Genomic DNA, 16,163 nt, shown 5'->3' with positions numbered 1-16,163 from the left:
CATAACAACAAGTTTGAGGTGCTTCCGAATTCTCCAGAGCTCAGTCGAGTCAATTGTTGGTGGGATGTGCTGGACAAACCAGTCCCAATCCGTGCAGGCCTCACCTCCCAACTTACTGTTGCTAACATCTTCAGACAGCACACCGTCAGAGGTCTAGTGGAGTCTGCGCCTCGATGGGTCTGGGTTGTTTCGGCACCAAATGGGACCAACAGAATATTAGACAGACTGTTATGCTTGATGTTTGAAGGAAAATCAATTTCAGTGATCTCTGAGTAACAAAATGAGAATAAATTTGTGTAAAATAATAACTGCAAATGTAATTTTACATTTTTGGAAACATTTAGTCCTGTTAGTGATGATAAAAACTATTAATATGGTGCCCGACATGAACAAATATACCTATGAAATACTCGGTGGTCAACGATTTCTTAAGCGTAGTGGAAAATGTAGGAGTCTTTAGGACAACAGTGGAATTACATGTTGATTATCTCTTATTACTATCTGCATATTTTCCAGGACTTTTGCTCCCATGTGGGATGTTTTCAGGGTGTCTTCAGACAAACTTGCCCTCTGCCACCTCGAGTTGATGAAGAAGTTCAACGATCTCATCCGCGATATCAACAAGTACGCAGATGAGCAGGTCAAAATTCACCGCAAGGTACGTATCTGAAGTGAGGGGAAACACCCACTTCACCCCAGTCCTGCCAGCCCTGATCAGCTCTTTTCTCAGAGGATATCCAGTTACCATCCTTTCCTTCATGTAATTGGTGCATTTGCCCTGAAAAGTACTCGGTACAATGATCCCCTGCACAGTATGTCCATATGTAGGCTTTATTCTTTATGCATGTTTATGTGTATCAACCAGACTAAGGAGGAGATGGTGGGGACGGTGGAGGCGGTGCAGGTGCTTCAGGTTCAGAGCGGACAGCTTCAGAAGTCCAAGGAGGGTTACCACGCCAAATGTTTAGAGCTGGATCGACTCAGGAAGGAGGGAGGTCCTCAGAAAGAGCTGGAGAAGGTTGGCCTAACCTTTCTCACTGCAGAAACTAACTGCAAAGTGTCCCATGAAATGTTTCTGTTGTTGCAGAGGTTTGTTCTTGTTGCAGCATCATCTCGCTCAGAAAGTTTGAATTAGATTCAATAATTTAAAAACATGAATGCCTGGGTGATGTTAAGTCTCAAGCATGAGAAATCTCTTGTTTTAAGTAAATATCAACTAGATAGAGAAGGTCTGCAGCAGCGTGAGGGAGCCAGACTACATAAATCATGCTGGCCTTGGAAAATCTCATAAACTGAAAGCGTGGCTCGAAAAGGAATGAGCAACCTCGAGTTTCAATCAACTGAAGAATATTTACCAAAATCCACTGCTGAAAAAAATAAAGGAACAGTTTGAACACACATCAGATCTCTCGGTTGGATTTAGGTCGGGCGGGGTGGGGACCAATCAGTGGTTTCGGTTCCTTCATCCTCCAGGAACTGCCTGCATGCCCTCACCACGTGAGGCCGGACGTTGGCGTGCACGTGAAGGAACCCTGGGCCCCCTGCACCAGCGTAGAGACACGTAGTGGGTCAGAGCATTTCATCCTGGTACTTGATGGCAGTCGGTGCTGTTACCTAGCCTCGTTAGAAAGAGCCGTGACAAGACCAAAAACATTTCTCAGGTGCAGAAATGTCCACAAAAAGTACTCATTAAGTCACAGAGTAACACAAATGTACTAATAGAGCTGTAGCTAATGTAAGAGTATACAATAAGAGGAACATTACAGAATATCTTTACAATAAAATAAAAACAGCCAGCATTAAAAAAAGTACTGGAACATAAGTATGGTCAGTTAACTGTCATTAATTAGTCATAATTATCAGTTCTCTTCATGATGGAGACTGGATCTCTCAGGATCTAGTGATAAATAACAGCTACACTGTCTTTGTCAGCATCACAGATAAAGTTTGGTCTGATTAAATTTGGGAAACACTTGATAATCAGTAGATTGTACGTGTGTGGGTGTTTGCTGCAGAACATCTGATATGACGCGCTATTCTGACTTTGTCTGGTTATAAGCTGCCCACAGCTGTACACACTGGTCTCTCCTTCCTCTGCAGCTGACACTGTAGGCTTGTATCTCTCATCTCCTGCAAGCTGGTTTATTTTTTACACCAACTAAAATGTTATTTCTCAGGAAGTGGCTGCAGGAACCTTGAAGAACTGCAGATCTTGGTGTCGTTTAAAATACCCAACTTTACACATTAAATGCATCCGGTGCATACAGCCTGGTAGAAAAGTAGATTTCCTCATCATTGCAGCTGTGATGATTTTATTTATTCTTCTTCTATCTGGATACTGGAATGTTTTTATTTATATTTTAAGAAATGATCTAAAGATGTCAGTGCCTCTGTGCTTTACTCCCGTACACTGTATGGATTCAGTTTGGTAAACCTGGCTGGAGTTTGCTGAATGTTTTTAATCATTTGGTCACTTCTGTCTCCTAAAAACTAACATGGCAGCAGTCAAAGCGCAGCTATGGCCGTCTTTCGTATACAGCCTTTGCTAATCTGTGGCCACAGGTCGTGGTAGTTCTGTAAAAATTAACATTTAAAATATATTTGCTTGCAAGTTCATTAAAACTCATATATTAATAATCTTGTCAGACCTGTCAAAGAACTGCGTTTTGATGAGGTTTAGATGGGAGCAGAGAATCATGGAGCGAGGAGCAGCCGGCCGAACAAACTAAATGCACAGCTGTCTTTCAGAAGAAACGCTTCCTGGAGTCTGAGGTGCTCTTTGGGAGGGATACGTACTGGTTTATACACCCAGAAACTCCAAGGCCCCTCTTCTGTGGAACCAGCTTCCAGTTTGGATTCAGGAGACAGACACTATCTCTACTTTAAGATTAGGCTTCAAACTTTCCTTTTTGCTAAAGCATATAGTTAGGGCTGGACCAGGTGACCCTGAATCCTCCCTTAGTTATGCTGCAATAGACGTAGGCTGCCGGGGATTCCCATGATGCACTGGGGTGTTTCTTCTTCTACTCACTATGTGTTAACAGACCTCTCTGCATCGAATCATACTTAATATTAATCTCAAGCCCCTCCCTGAGCCTGGTTCTGCTGGAGGTTTCTTCCTGTTAAAAGGGAGTTTTTCCTTCCCACTGTCGCCAAAGTGCTGCTCATAGGGGGTCATATGGTTGTTGGGTTTTCTCTGTGTGTATTTTGTAGGGTCTACCTTACAATATAAAGCACCTTAAGGCGACTGTTGTTGTGATTTGTTGCTGTATAAATAAAACGGAACTGGATTGAATTAAGGCGGCGCTCCCTTTTCAAAAGACTTTGTTCATGTGAAGGTTATTAAAAACAGTCTGTGAGCACACCAACAGGAGATGTCTTTAAAACCTTGGCAGGTGAAAGAGGACGAAGATTCACCAAAATTGAATTCAAATCTGACAAAGAGAACAAAAAGGGGAAACGTGGTGACATAACTGCGTCTCTAATAAAGTTTATGAGAAAGCTGTAAAATCCCCGTTTAACTCAGGATACTTACTGGCCTGTAAGCCTTCAATCCAAAAAACGTTGCTTTGGTTAAGACTCCTGTGTCTGTCTGCTTGTGTTGAAAGAGCGATGTGATCAAAGGCTTGTGGTGTAGACAGGTTACTATTCTGAAGCAAGCTAGAAAGAAAGAACCTGAACACACAAACTAATCTGTAGTTATCGTAGTAGGACTCAAACTGCCATCAGAGTTCATCACTGAGAGCTCACAGGTGAGCCCTTTAACAACTGCCAACACTCAAAAGGATATTTCATTAAAAGTGTCATAAATATGTTTTGAAAGTAGCACGTGGTCACATTTGAGAAGTTGTAACAAAGTCGTTCTTATTTCAGGACAGCCAGCTGATGACTGGTTACATAGTCTGAGTATATGTGATGTGTTCCAGCGTTGCTGCAGACATTTTTTAGCAAATCTGTCTCGTTCTCTTGTGGAGTCATTTACTTTTATGTCCGTCTTGTGATCGAGGGTCAGTATTTAAGGGCCGTTGTCTTTTTTCCTTTTTCCCCTCACTAGGCGGAGCTGAAGTCAAAGAAAGCAGCCGAGTCGTTCGCGCTGTGCATCGAGAAGTACAACCGCGTGGGAGGAGAGTTTGAGCAGAAGATGAGCGAGTCCGCCCAGGTCAGCTCCGACTCCAGCTGGGCCTAAAGCCACTTTTATCTCTCTCTCCCACCCTCTGATTTACTGATTTATGCATTTCTGCTTCTCTCGGGCTGGATTTGTCTCTCCGTATCCTCCCACCACACGAGAACTCGCTCTTATCTGTTCGTTTGTCATCCTACATCCTGCTTTGCCCAAAAAAGGAAACCTCTGCCCCCGACTCCTAAACACCCACCGACCTGTGCACACATCCCGCAACCCTGCTCGTTACCTTTAATCACCGGCTCTGCACTTCCATGGTTACTGCTGCTGTTACCATGGAAATCTTCAACAAACCCCGTTGAGCGGCTTTGTGTTTTAGATTTGAGATGGCGACAGGAATCTCAGCGACCAATTATCTGTTGTAATAGCTCTGAAGGAAAAGGTCTGGTAGTAATTATGAGGAAGTACTTGGAAGAACAACGTGTCAGGAGACGGTCGTCCGGGTGGAGGAAGGCTGCTTTTATAAGATCAAAATCCTCACGCCTTTTAATTTGTCCAAGAGAAGCAGAAAACGCACGCGGTGTGTGTTCACGCACATTCCTCCTGCAGGAACTGTAAATATGAAACCCCTGAGAAGCCGAGGCAGCGTGCCGTACACCAAAAACAACACCGGCTTTAGGGAGAAGCTTAAAGGTGCATTTTGCTTGTTGATGCAGTTGACAGACGGGCACCTTCACACGATACAAAGTCAGCGGTGAGGCATGAGTTATTGATTGGACCGCTTTGGCAACGGCCATCCTAAACGATTATTCGACTAACTGTTGAAGCTAGTTATCCACAAACTCACTGCCAAACTAAACCAAATGCACCAGAGATGGTTCAGACCCAGAGCAGTTTGTTGTGATGTTTCAGGGAGAAACCAGTTGCATACACAGAAGCGTCGCAGTGAAACCTTGAGCCGTGTCACAGTGCAGATGGAAATGAGGACTCTGCCTGAGGCTGACAGCAGCAGTGTTTTATATTTGCTCTCCAAGCCCAGATCTTGCATGTATAATTGGAGTAAAGGAGCTGGCACAAGCTTGCTCATAAGCTTGCTTCTCCACCGAAAGCCAATTTCCCCTATATCAAGACAATTCCCCTGAAGCAGACAGCGACAAATGAGCTGGCTGAATAAAGAGCCAGATCAAACTCAAATGCTAAATCTTCTCGAATTATCGCGGGTTTAACGACCTGGCGAGCCGGTGCCTCCGTAGCTGGCTGACCGCCCAGCTGCAGCGCGGCTCTTTTTCAAAGGCTATTTCCATTTTATTGAATAAAGGTCGAGTTTGAAGAGTGTAGTGGCTGCTCGAAATGCAGAAAAAAACCAAGCCCCACAGTAAGTAGCTCTTAAATCTCAAACCCCACACGAGGGTTTTGGAGCCATAAAGCAAAGGCTTTTCTTGTCTCACCATCTCTGTCTGTGTGTGTTCGAGCAGAAGTTTCAGGAAATCGAGGAGGCTCATCTGCGGCAGATGAAACAGCTCATCAAAGGTTACTCCCACTCCATAGAAGACACCCACGTCCAGGTGGGACAGGTACGCTCGAGTTCATGTGAAATCCTGCTCTCATGTATTTCGCCTCGTTCTTTTCATGCCGTCTTTTTCTTTCATCGTTTCCTCCTGGAGTTATGTTTGTTTAAAGCTCGGTGGGAGAGCCGAGCAGAGCCACAAATCTGGTTCAGGATTTGTGGTGACAGCCGATGGTAGTGGACCGCACACGCTAGGTGTCCTTGCAGATGTGTCAGAGGTGGAATGGTGATTCCAGTGTTTCCCAGTATGACCATAAACAGCGTGTGCTCTGTTTCCTGCTGGGGGTATTTTTATGTGCAGCTTATATTAAACAAACAGTGTTTGTGGGTAAATTAGAGCCAGGAACTGACGCATCAGCACACAGACGCTGTAGCGGTCTGTCGTGGTGAAGAGAGAGCGCTTGATTTACCGGCCAATCTACGTCCCTACCCTCACCTGTGGTCACGAGCTGTGGGTAGTGACCGAAAGAACGAGATCACGAATAAAAGTGACAGAAATGAGCTTCCTCCGACGGGTGGCTGGCCTCTCCCTTAGAGACGGAGTGAGGAGTTCAGCCATCAGTGAGGGGCTCAGAGTAGAGCCGCTGCTCCTCCACATCGAAAGGAGCCAGCTGGGGTGGTTCGGGCATCTGACACGGACGCCTCCTGGGTGAGGTGTTCTGGCAGAGATTACATCTCTCCGGCGTGTCCTGGGTCTGGGTCAGTAACCAAATAAATCCTTCTGCTGTTCTCAACTGCAGGTTCACGAAGAATTCAAGCAGAACGTGGAGAACATCGGCATCGATAACCTCATTCAGAAATTTGCTGAACAGAAGGGCACGGGCAAAGATCGTCCAGGTACTGTGAGCTGGCTCGTCCAGTTAGGAGGAAACATTCAGCTGCAGAAGTTGCATAACAATAAAATATGAAGACGCCCACATCCATAACAGCAGCGTGGAAGCTGATTCACAGAAGCAAACGGTGACTGGCTTAAATGGATGGATGTGTGTGTGATTTTCATGCAGCTGCGGTTGGATTTGAGGAATACATGACAGCTTTGGCGCCCGAAGGAGGGAAAAAGAGTCGGGCGAAGGCCTTCAGGATACCCGGTCTGGGCAAGAGGGACAAAGAGCCAGACTCTGCGTGAGTGTGCGCATCAATGCTCCCAATAATACACATCGAGTGTCTGAGGGATTTTCTGATTCACCTGCGTGTTCGTCTTATTTGCAGCGATTCGGCTGTGACCGAGGCTCTGGTGAGTATTTCACAAAAGGTTTAAAGGCGTGTGTGTGTGTGTGTGTGTGCGTGTGTGTGTGTGTGTGTGTGTGTTTTGTGTTGTGTGTGTGTGTGTGTGTGTGTGTGTGTGTGTGTGTGTGTGTGTGTGTGTGTGTGTGTGTGTGTGTGTTTGCAATGTGCCTGACGGTGTGGGGTTTCCTCGGTCTATTTCGGTACTTCTGGGAACAAACGTGTGCCAGAGGGGAAGTGCAGCGCTCCACGTGAGGGCACGTGTTTGCGTACACAACTCGGTGGATACGCAAAGTGCTGTAAACAGAGGTGTGTAGCTTCGGCCTGTGGTCGCTGCCACAGTGTCATCCAGCAGACTGAGGCGGAGTTCATTTGAAAACTCAGAGTAATCTAATTACACAGGTTTGGTTTCTCGATCAATGGACTTTAAGCAGCCACTGATTTAATTAAAGTTTAGATATGAAATTGTTTTATTTAAAGGTTAGATTAGGTTATGATTAGATTAATAAGTAAACAAACAGTAAACTGTTTATTTTTTATTTAATTTATTTTGTATATTTTCACTTTGTTTTGTTATCTTTAACCTCCTGAGACCCGAACTCTTCCACAGCATCTTAAATTTCTCTTTGATATTTGGGCTGATTGGGGCCCAAGAACGAAAAAACAAAGAATTACCAGATTTATTTATTTATTTTTTACCTTATTTTTGTTTTTAAGAAAAATGAGAGCCACGTATGAGGATATTCGTTTAAACTTTTGATAGAACAGCAGCAGCATAACGTCCTCGTAACTGGATATCAGGCCCATGTAAAGCAAAATTGAGTATTTTGGTCTAAATAACCCAGAATGAGATGTCCACACATGTGGACGCAGGTCCTAGGAGGTTAAATGAACTTTAAGAAGTTTGCAGTGGTTATCTGTAGGTAACTGGCCGTGAATAACTAAGTCTAACTAGCTAAGCAGCTTATTTTCTTTCTCTTGACCAGATTTTCTTTAGAGATGAAGAAATAAGATCTTAAATGTACAAGTGAGGTCAGAGGTCAAATGTTATATTTAGAATCCCCGTATACCTGGATTATTACCTGAATGCTTCCAATACAAACAAAGGCAGCAGAATGTTTTAAGGATAAAAGACAATTTATGAACCTTTGACCTTATTTGACCTTTAAGAAAAGGTCAAAGGTTCAAAGTAACATGATCTGAGGAATCCCCGTGCATCATTCCCTGTATGTTGTGTTTTATATAACAGTATTAACACTTTGACCTTCAGATCAACACATTTCCCTTAAAGGAAAGGTCAGAGGTCAAAAATGTTACACAGTACTTTGTTGTAATAATCAGTTTCTAAGGCTTTTTTTTTAACACATAATCTTTCATTTAACCTTGAACACCTCGGTGCAGGCCAGATGATAAGATGACCCCACTCTGCAGCTCTACAACGTTTTATCGGTTCTGCCTGTAAACACGAGACCTTTGAATGACTCATTCAAAGCTGTCCGAGCTTTCACAGACTGGACGACACATCCCAGCGCCGCCGCAAACACGACCTCAAAGAAACGAGAAAAACGGCTCAGAGCGGGTGACGCGCAGCCCAACAGCAGGCCGTTATTGTCAGACCGCGACGTGTAATCACTGAGTGCTAATGTAAAATCATTGATCTTTACATCTACAGCACGTGGCTTACTGCAGTTAAGCTGCAGCTGCATTTGTCTTATTAATGTGACTTTTACAACCTCGTCATATTAACTAGATCACTCGCCTGCTCCTTAATTATCGTCTTTCCCTGCGATCCTGTTCAAAAACACGTCGGCGGTCTCGGTTACAGTCATCACCTCAGACCCACAGAGGTCTGTTTGTTGAAACCGCGTGTAATGAAATATCATCTTAATAAGCTCTAAAAATAACCGCTCCCATGTCGGCGAGGTATTAGTTTGGATTTCCTCTCGTCTTTATCGTGCTTTCACTCCCAGACGTCCTGCCTTGCTTAACGGATTTCCGTCAAACTTGAAAGTGCTCTTGCTGCTTCAGCGAGCTGCTGGCAAGAATGTGTTTAATGCACAGCAGCTGCAGCAGTTAGTCACCGACTCGCACCGAACAGTGTGTCATATTTTTCAGCTGTATTATTCCCACTAATGGAAAGCTCTCAGTGTGGAGTGCTCAGTTACACCGTGTGACAAAACACTTGTTTGTGTCAGATATCAGCCGCTTGTCTCTGATCCAGCTGCTGTCTGCCTCCCTCTCTCCCTCCTCTGTGCGCGTATGTTCCCATTCATTCCCGCAGAATTCCCCCCTGGAAGTAGACGACGAAGGATTCGTCATCCGAGCTGACAGCACTCAGAATGATATCCTTTTGCTCCTCCTGCATTCAGGGCCAGGAAAGACCATTAAGGAATATTTCTGTTTTGAACCTGTAATAAAGAATAACTGAGGATCCAGATGCGTGGCAAACAAAGAAGACGCCGCAGAAAAGCCTCAGTGTTCACGAAACTGTTTTGAAATGAGCTGAAAACGTGGAGGCGACTCTTCTGTAACGCGTGACCTTACTGGGAGTCGATGGCACCAGCTCAGAGTAACTTTTAATAACTTGTGTCCTAAAGAATCGTCTGTAATCTTTTTTCCGTCACCTGTCTGCGGTGTCTCGCCCTCTCAGGAGTTTTTATTTAGTTTTTGGTTTATTCAGATCATTTTGTAGCAATCTGTTCTCTCTGGAACATCAACGTTTTTGATTTAATGTAACAGCACACGAACACTTCCAACCCAAGAGGCTGAGTGCTTCTTACAGCCGCTCTATTGTCTTTTTTATGTCTGCACTATTTCAATTTCATGCCCGTATTTAATCGATGAATGTCCACCATATGTCATAAAAGTCTTTATTTAGCAGCCCGGTAATGACCATGAACCACAGTGTCCACAGTTCAAGTCTAGCGGGGGTCTTATTCCCGCCCTCCCCGTTAGTATTTCTAACTTAGTCTGAGCACCGCTCAGAAACTCTCCAAAAGAGTCAACGACGGCGATTTTGATCAACTAAATCTCGATAAACTTCCTGTTGAGTCTTGGGTCTAAATGTGAACGAGCACAAATATAACGAGGACCATCTGTTGGATGAAAACTGGAAGAACAATCGCTGCTCCAAATGATTCACGTCTCTTTCGTTGCTGTGACCGAAGGAAAGCTTGACTCAAGTTGCGTGACGACAAATTATAACCCCTGAGATCACTGCATGAAATCTGGGAGACCCCTTAGCTGAGAAGGATTACGGTGATCTTTAAATGGATTGTAGTCAGAAGGTGAGAGATGGAGTTTAACCAACGTGTCTGCGACGTTTTCAAATTAACCGCAGACGCAGACGCGCCCCTCGGCTCGGCTGCGTTCATGTTTGGTGGCAGTGTGAGTGGACGTGAGGAGGCTGCTCTCCCTGCCTGTGCCATCTCTCCACTAAGCTCCCCGCAGACACTAATCAGAGTCTGAAGGTGCACGTAACATTTTCATGTGCAGATTGAAGTCTGGGGAGAGGAGGAAGGGGGTGTGGCTTTTCTTGTGGCAGGAAGTGGCAGTTTGACAGTTCTGCGGCAGGAAGCGGCGGTCCTGCTTATGTTCATCGTGTCCGTCTGTCGGCCCCTCGTTGCTGCTGGTTGTGTTTTTGTTCAGATTTTAATGAAATGAAATGTTTCCCGGTTTAATTATATTTCCCTGTTTGTGTTTCTGAAATCTCAAGTCTCAGGTGGATCATTTTAACTGAAATTAAAAACAGCAGAGTCTTTGTGTCATTTAACCATCACGTAGTTTCTTCCTTGACCCTCCTCCACGCTGCTCCGAGGAGAAGGAGACCAACTTTTACTCCAGCGATTCAGACTTTGATGACGAAGAGCCCAAGAAGTTCCACATTCAGATCCGACCGGTGGCCAGCAGCAACCGCAGCAGCTCCGTTGCCACAGAGAAGGAGCTCAAAGCTACCGTGGGGGCGCTTACGCTGCCACCCAACAGAGGGCCGAAGCAGCAGGTTGGCTTTGATTTCCTTTAAATGAGGATATATTTGAGATGTGCACGTTAACCCTCCTCAAAACAGTCTGAAGACGTACTCTTAGTAAATTCCACAAAGAGACAATATGATGACAAACACATTTAACTTTGAACAAAAAACCTCAGCGTGTTTTGGAAACGACTACTTTGATGTTTATCAGCAGGAAGTTATTAAGAAGCTAAAGCTTTGTTCCTTTGGGTATTTTCATGGGATTTATTGACAATAATAAAAACACCCAGCAGAATGTCAGCTCCTACCCTTTTCATAACTCAATATATTGAATATTTCTCACTCTCTGTCTCGACTTTCAGGTCAAGCGACATCTCTCCCGTAAGTTTGAATGTTGGCATTTAAACTGCTTTAAAAAATAAATAATAAAACATTTCCAGTCCTTGCTGGTGTGCAGTAATACCTCTGCTTGTAACTTAAGGCAGTGGGAAATGTTTAAAGTGCCATTTCTTAACTTTGTGTCCAGGAAACTCGAGTACCGCAGGAGGCCGATCAGAAGACGGGGACGCTGCCTCCCGCAGGGGTGAGTCTTTCAGTATCCAGACATCCAGTCCTTTATTTACACAGAATAAACAATAAAGATCTAAAGATAAATTTCTTATTGGGGAAAAATAATGGACAGATTAATGAGTAGTGAAGGCACTTGATAGTTTTCAGTTCTGTCTCTGTTTACATCTGTAAGAGTGTTTTCAGGTTGGTGTCCTTCGTTTTTGCTGCTATGAAAAGTGTAGAAGAGTCAGAATCATCTGTGTATCTGCAGCATCTCTGTGTTTCTAAGGTCAGGGGTCGGCAACCCTGGACGCGCACCGGCTACCGGGCAAATGCCGGATGGTGATTTTTCGTTTTTATGGGCTGATTTTTATTATTGTTATTATTATTATTTTTAGTGGTATAAACAATGAAAGGTGGTGGATTGGCAGATGCTGGTCGATTAACAGGGAGAGGGGGGCACAAAGAAATACTTTTCTTTCTTATTCTATTTAAAATGTCTCGTTTTATTAAATAATTATCTGAATTTACAACCAAAGTTTTTATCTGATGTAAAATGTATAGAAATCATACATATACCAACAAGACTGTACATCACTGTCACAGCAGCGTCTGTTTTCATTCAAAGGCTTTATGGCTTTAATACCTGGGGGGCCGGTCTCTAGTCAAAATGCCCGGGCAGATGTTTTGTCCCAGTCCAGCCCTGGGCACGACACGCAGTGAGTTAATCTGAGAAGGTGCATTAAAAAATAAATGGGCGGGGCAGCGGTGCACATCGCAGATTAGCTCACAAACACATTAGTTGTGCCGCTTCTTAATGACGGTATCTTAGCTAACAACCCCAACTACCAGACTCAACTTGTAATTGGCTAAAAATAACTTCGCCTAGCGGTGAGAGGGACGTTGCTAGCTGGCAGTTTTTTCAAGCGATGTTGAAATTTCCACATTCCAACACTTCAAATGCTTCAGCAGCTGTCGGCTCAGCGCAGCATCAGCACCGCGTAAATACACGGATACATCTGTACTCGAGACAGAATTCACAAAGTGTTTTCAGGACTTTCAGGCGTTTGGACCAATGTTTTCTTTTCTGATCAAACCAGAAGCTTTAATGAGCAGCTGGTTGTCTCACATTAACTGGCTGAGTTAATGCCAGTTAATGCAACATCGAAACACAGCTGATTGAACTGAACAGCTCGACTCTGTGGGGTCAAAGTTTGCAGAACTACGAGCGCAGCTGGAATCCACAGCTGTGCGTGTTCATGGAGCTGCATGTTCACCTGCTGGACGTCACTACCTGACAGGTTTAACTGTCTTCAGAACAGTGCAGAGGCCTTATTGACAGTGTTTGGCTCTACATGTCTGTGTGAGCAGGTTTTCTCTCACATGAGTCCTCAGGTAGCCTCTGAATGCTGGACACTCGGAGACCAGAGATCACAGTAACATGTGTGTCTCTGTATTAACAAACATGCCATGTTGGCCCAGTTTATTTTTCTTATCATTGTTGTGAGGAGGCCATAAATAGCATTGGCATTTTCTGTTGTTCAGTTCATTTGCTGTTATGGATAAAAAGTCTTGTTTCAAAATAGCTGATAACTATTTGCTGACAGCTGCAAACATCTGCAAACAAATATGATTCTATAAAGTGGTTCTATGTAGTGTGTAACTGTTGATATTGAGCCTTATTACATTTATTGCTAATGCAATCATATGGCACACTGACCTCTGAGGAAACTTTAGATGCACTCATCATCAGAAATCTGATCTAGGCAGAAAATCTCTTCTTTGGTTGACCTTACATATACCAGTCGTTAGTCTGCTCGTGCTCCGAAGCATGTTTTATTGCAGACTGGTTCATTATTTTGTCAGAGGTTAGGCTCGAGTGGGAGTCTACAACCTGCTGCACTCCACCAGTGGGGAATCTCCCTCTTAAATCCACAGGCAGCAGGATTAATGATCAGCATCTGATTAAAGCCGTTACTCTGCAGTAGCAGCAGCACTGGCTGGAGCTCAGTGAGACCCGGCTAATTGCTGGTATTTATTACAGAGAAGATATTGGCGGGGGCGGGGGCATCTCTCATGTAGTCTCATGTCAGCCCGTCCCAGCCTCTGAGAAGCTCTGACGAAGGACAGCGTGCTGCTGATTAGTCCCGATGTCTCGTAATGACGTGTGTGTCTGTACAGATGGAGAGCAGGAGGGCCTTCGCAGGTCCACCTCCAGCCCCGATCACAGTAGGTAAGCTACCTTTGCCCTTCACATCATCTTCTACCTGCTTTAAATCTGGCTGTGAGCAGGGTAGGGACACTGTTTTGGTGGTTAAATGGCATCATCAGCATCATCAACGGCCTGTGCAGCGCTTTGAAGCTTTCACCCTCATTTTACCTTTGCAAGCTCGTTTAAATGTGAGGCTCATTCGTCTAATTACCTCGTCCTTTCGCCTCCGTCGCTCAGATGAAACGACTGTTTTTCTCGGTGGTAGTGTGGCCCGTATTGTTTCTACCTTGTTACCACGGCAAAATGTAGTAGCGTTAGGCCGGTGGCACTGGGCCCACACCTTTACGCTGTGGAAATCTCGATATGCTGCTTAACTGCTTACCCAGTCAGGGTAGCTGTCACAGTGCAAGAGGCGGGGCTACACACTGGACAGGCCACCAGTCTCATCACAGACAGCCACTCGTGCTCGCATGCACACGCTCGCCAGATTAGACCAGTTCACCGACACGCTACTCTTTAGCCTCTGGCAGGAAGTTGAAGTATGTGGACAGAGAACCTCCCTCTGCCACTCTCACTGATTTTCTTTATCGTTTCTTCGCTACATCAGGTTGAGCTCGACAGCGTCGGGCTCGGACAGTCTGTTTGGACCGCCGCTGGAATCGGCCTTCAAGTCCAAAAGCTTCGACAGCCGGGACCAACTGAGAGAGCGGAGCGCGTTTGGAGCCTCTGAATGTAAGGTTACTTTCATTTAACTGTTGCTTGTGTTTTGCTTCTTACAGAGAGACGGGGCTGTTGGACGACCTGAACATAAAAGCTCTAAATTCTGTCTCGGCGCCGTTCCCACGACTAATGTGTTGATTGTGTGTGGCAGATGCTGCTTTCTCCTCCGACTCCTCGTCTCCGGAGAATGTTGAGGACTCTGGCCTCGACTCACCCTCCCATCAGCCCCTCGGACCCTCCCCCGAACCAGCAGGCTGGGCGGCCTGGCCTCCTGCATCGCAGAGTAAAGAGCAAACACGGGGTCGACCGTCAGACCCTTTCCTTTCCGCTTTCCGTGACCACTCCCCCGGACGCAGTCCTCACCCGCAGGATGACCCTACCTCCGTCTGGTCTGTCGCTCCGTCGCGCCCCTCGCGAGTTCCCCCTGATAAGGACCCCTCGTCGGTGCGGTTCCCCGCCTTCTCTCAGTCCCTCGCCCCACCAGAGATGGAGTCATCAGTGTGGAACTGCAAACACATCCCACCCGAGGATCCCTTCCTCGCCACCTTTGAGAGGACCGTCACCCAGGAGACGTTAAACCTGTCGGACGCCTGGGCACGCCCTCCGCCTCGCACTGCTCAGGAGGGCAGAGGAATGGATCTGCGAGGGGACCCCTTCTCCGTTACCTTAAACGACACCAAGACACTTCCAAGCACTTCCTCTTCCTCTTCATCCTCCTCGTGCAATCGGAAAGAGAGGGAGAGGAAGCGGGATCGCAGCCTCCCGCCTCCCATTTCTTCCGATGACCCATTTGCAATCACAATGATCGGCAGCCCGACGCATCAGTCGTCGCTGGCGGCAGCTGTTGGGGGGATCCCTCCACGCGGCGGCAGCGGCGGCTCTGCCGGCGCCACCAGACTTGGATTCGATGCCAATTCGAACACTTTACCGTCAGCTCAGCCAAAGAAGGAGCTAACGCACTGGAACTCGCTCCACAACCCATTTAGTGAAGGCAACGGCTCCAAATCACAAGAAGCAAGCGGAAAAGGGGAAGGTGGCGGCGGAGAGAGGAGAAAACACCGATCATCGGAAGGTGAGCCGCGCAGGAACGCCCCTCCCCTCACGAGGCATTCGGGGCCCCAGGAGGATCTCTGCTTTTCAACAGACAAAGATCAAGACTGTCTGGACCTCAGCACACAGATGTCCTGCAGTGTCAGCTCTCGTAAGGGTACTGCTTTATTCTTTTAAGTTTCTACTGACTGTATTAAAAACATTTCCAGTTCTAATTATAAAAGTAAACGCCGAGAGTCATGCTGTCCTCCAGCCTCAGTCTGTGGCGCTCCTTAATTAGTCACAAAGGTAGCAATCAGTTTCTTCTCAGAGTACTCAGAGAAATGAAGCATGAATATGCACATATGCTGGATTTAGTAACTCCTTCGTGTCACCTGTGCTGTTTTCTGGCTCACAGATTAAAGAGTCAGCTGTTTTCCACTTGGAAAGAAAAGTGCTTCACAGACTCTCGCTGTGATTGGCCCTTCTAGGTGGGCTAGCCCTTTTATTTCACGTTGAAGGTTATGCAGTCTGATTATTTAATAGCACGTTATGCCTTCCTGATTGGTCATTAGAGGCTGCAGGGTGGCTGCGTCTGATTAAAACAGGGAAAAATAAACGCTAAGCTGAAGGACTGAGATAAAACACATTTAGCCAAGTAGACAATACTACAAAGTTAACCAGCAGGTACTTTTGATGTGGGGCCTTTTTTTGAAGTACCGTACCTATAAGCAGTGTTGGGAAGGTTACTTTTAAAATGTATTCCATTACA

General features: G+C 45.7%; 1 protein-coding gene across 3 annotated transcripts in view; it reads left to right on the top strand.

The window, feature by feature from the left end:
- fcho1 (FCH and mu domain containing endocytic adaptor 1) overlaps positions 1 to 16,163 on the top strand; it is a 62,151-nt gene that overhangs the window by 37,260 nt on the left and 8,728 nt on the right. For 2 of the 3 annotated variants that reach the window (XM_005938520.3, XM_005938521.3), the window contains exons 5-18: positions 517 to 658; positions 866 to 1,018; positions 4,055 to 4,159; positions 5,596 to 5,694; positions 6,428 to 6,524; positions 6,692 to 6,809; positions 6,897 to 6,921; positions 9,193 to 9,253; positions 10,718 to 10,911; positions 11,244 to 11,262; positions 11,408 to 11,464; positions 13,612 to 13,663; positions 14,250 to 14,374; positions 14,514 to 15,569. In XM_005938520.3, the coding sequence (XP_005938582.1) occupies positions 517 to 658; positions 866 to 1,018; positions 4,055 to 4,159; positions 5,596 to 5,694; positions 6,428 to 6,524; positions 6,692 to 6,809; positions 6,897 to 6,921; positions 9,193 to 9,253; positions 10,718 to 10,911; positions 11,244 to 11,262; positions 11,408 to 11,464; positions 13,612 to 13,663; positions 14,250 to 14,374; positions 14,514 to 15,569 (2,303 nt within the window). The remainder of the gene's footprint in view (positions 1 to 516; positions 659 to 865; positions 1,019 to 4,054; positions 4,160 to 5,595; positions 5,695 to 6,427; positions 6,525 to 6,691; positions 6,810 to 6,896; positions 6,922 to 9,192; positions 9,254 to 10,717; positions 10,912 to 11,243; positions 11,263 to 11,407; positions 11,465 to 13,611; positions 13,664 to 14,249; positions 14,375 to 14,513; positions 15,570 to 16,163) is intronic. The other variant, XM_005938522.3, reaches the window with a different exon arrangement.

This window comes from Haplochromis burtoni, unplaced genomic scaffold, assembly GCF_018398535.1.
Source record: "Haplochromis burtoni strain Fernald_Lab_line unplaced genomic scaffold, NCSU_Asbu1 Contig_256, whole genome shotgun sequence".
Classification (NCBI taxonomy): domain Eukaryota; kingdom Metazoa; phylum Chordata; class Actinopteri; order Cichliformes; family Cichlidae; genus Haplochromis; species Haplochromis burtoni.
Note: the sequence above shows the minus strand (reverse complement) of the source record. Positions and strands in the feature narration are given on the sequence as shown.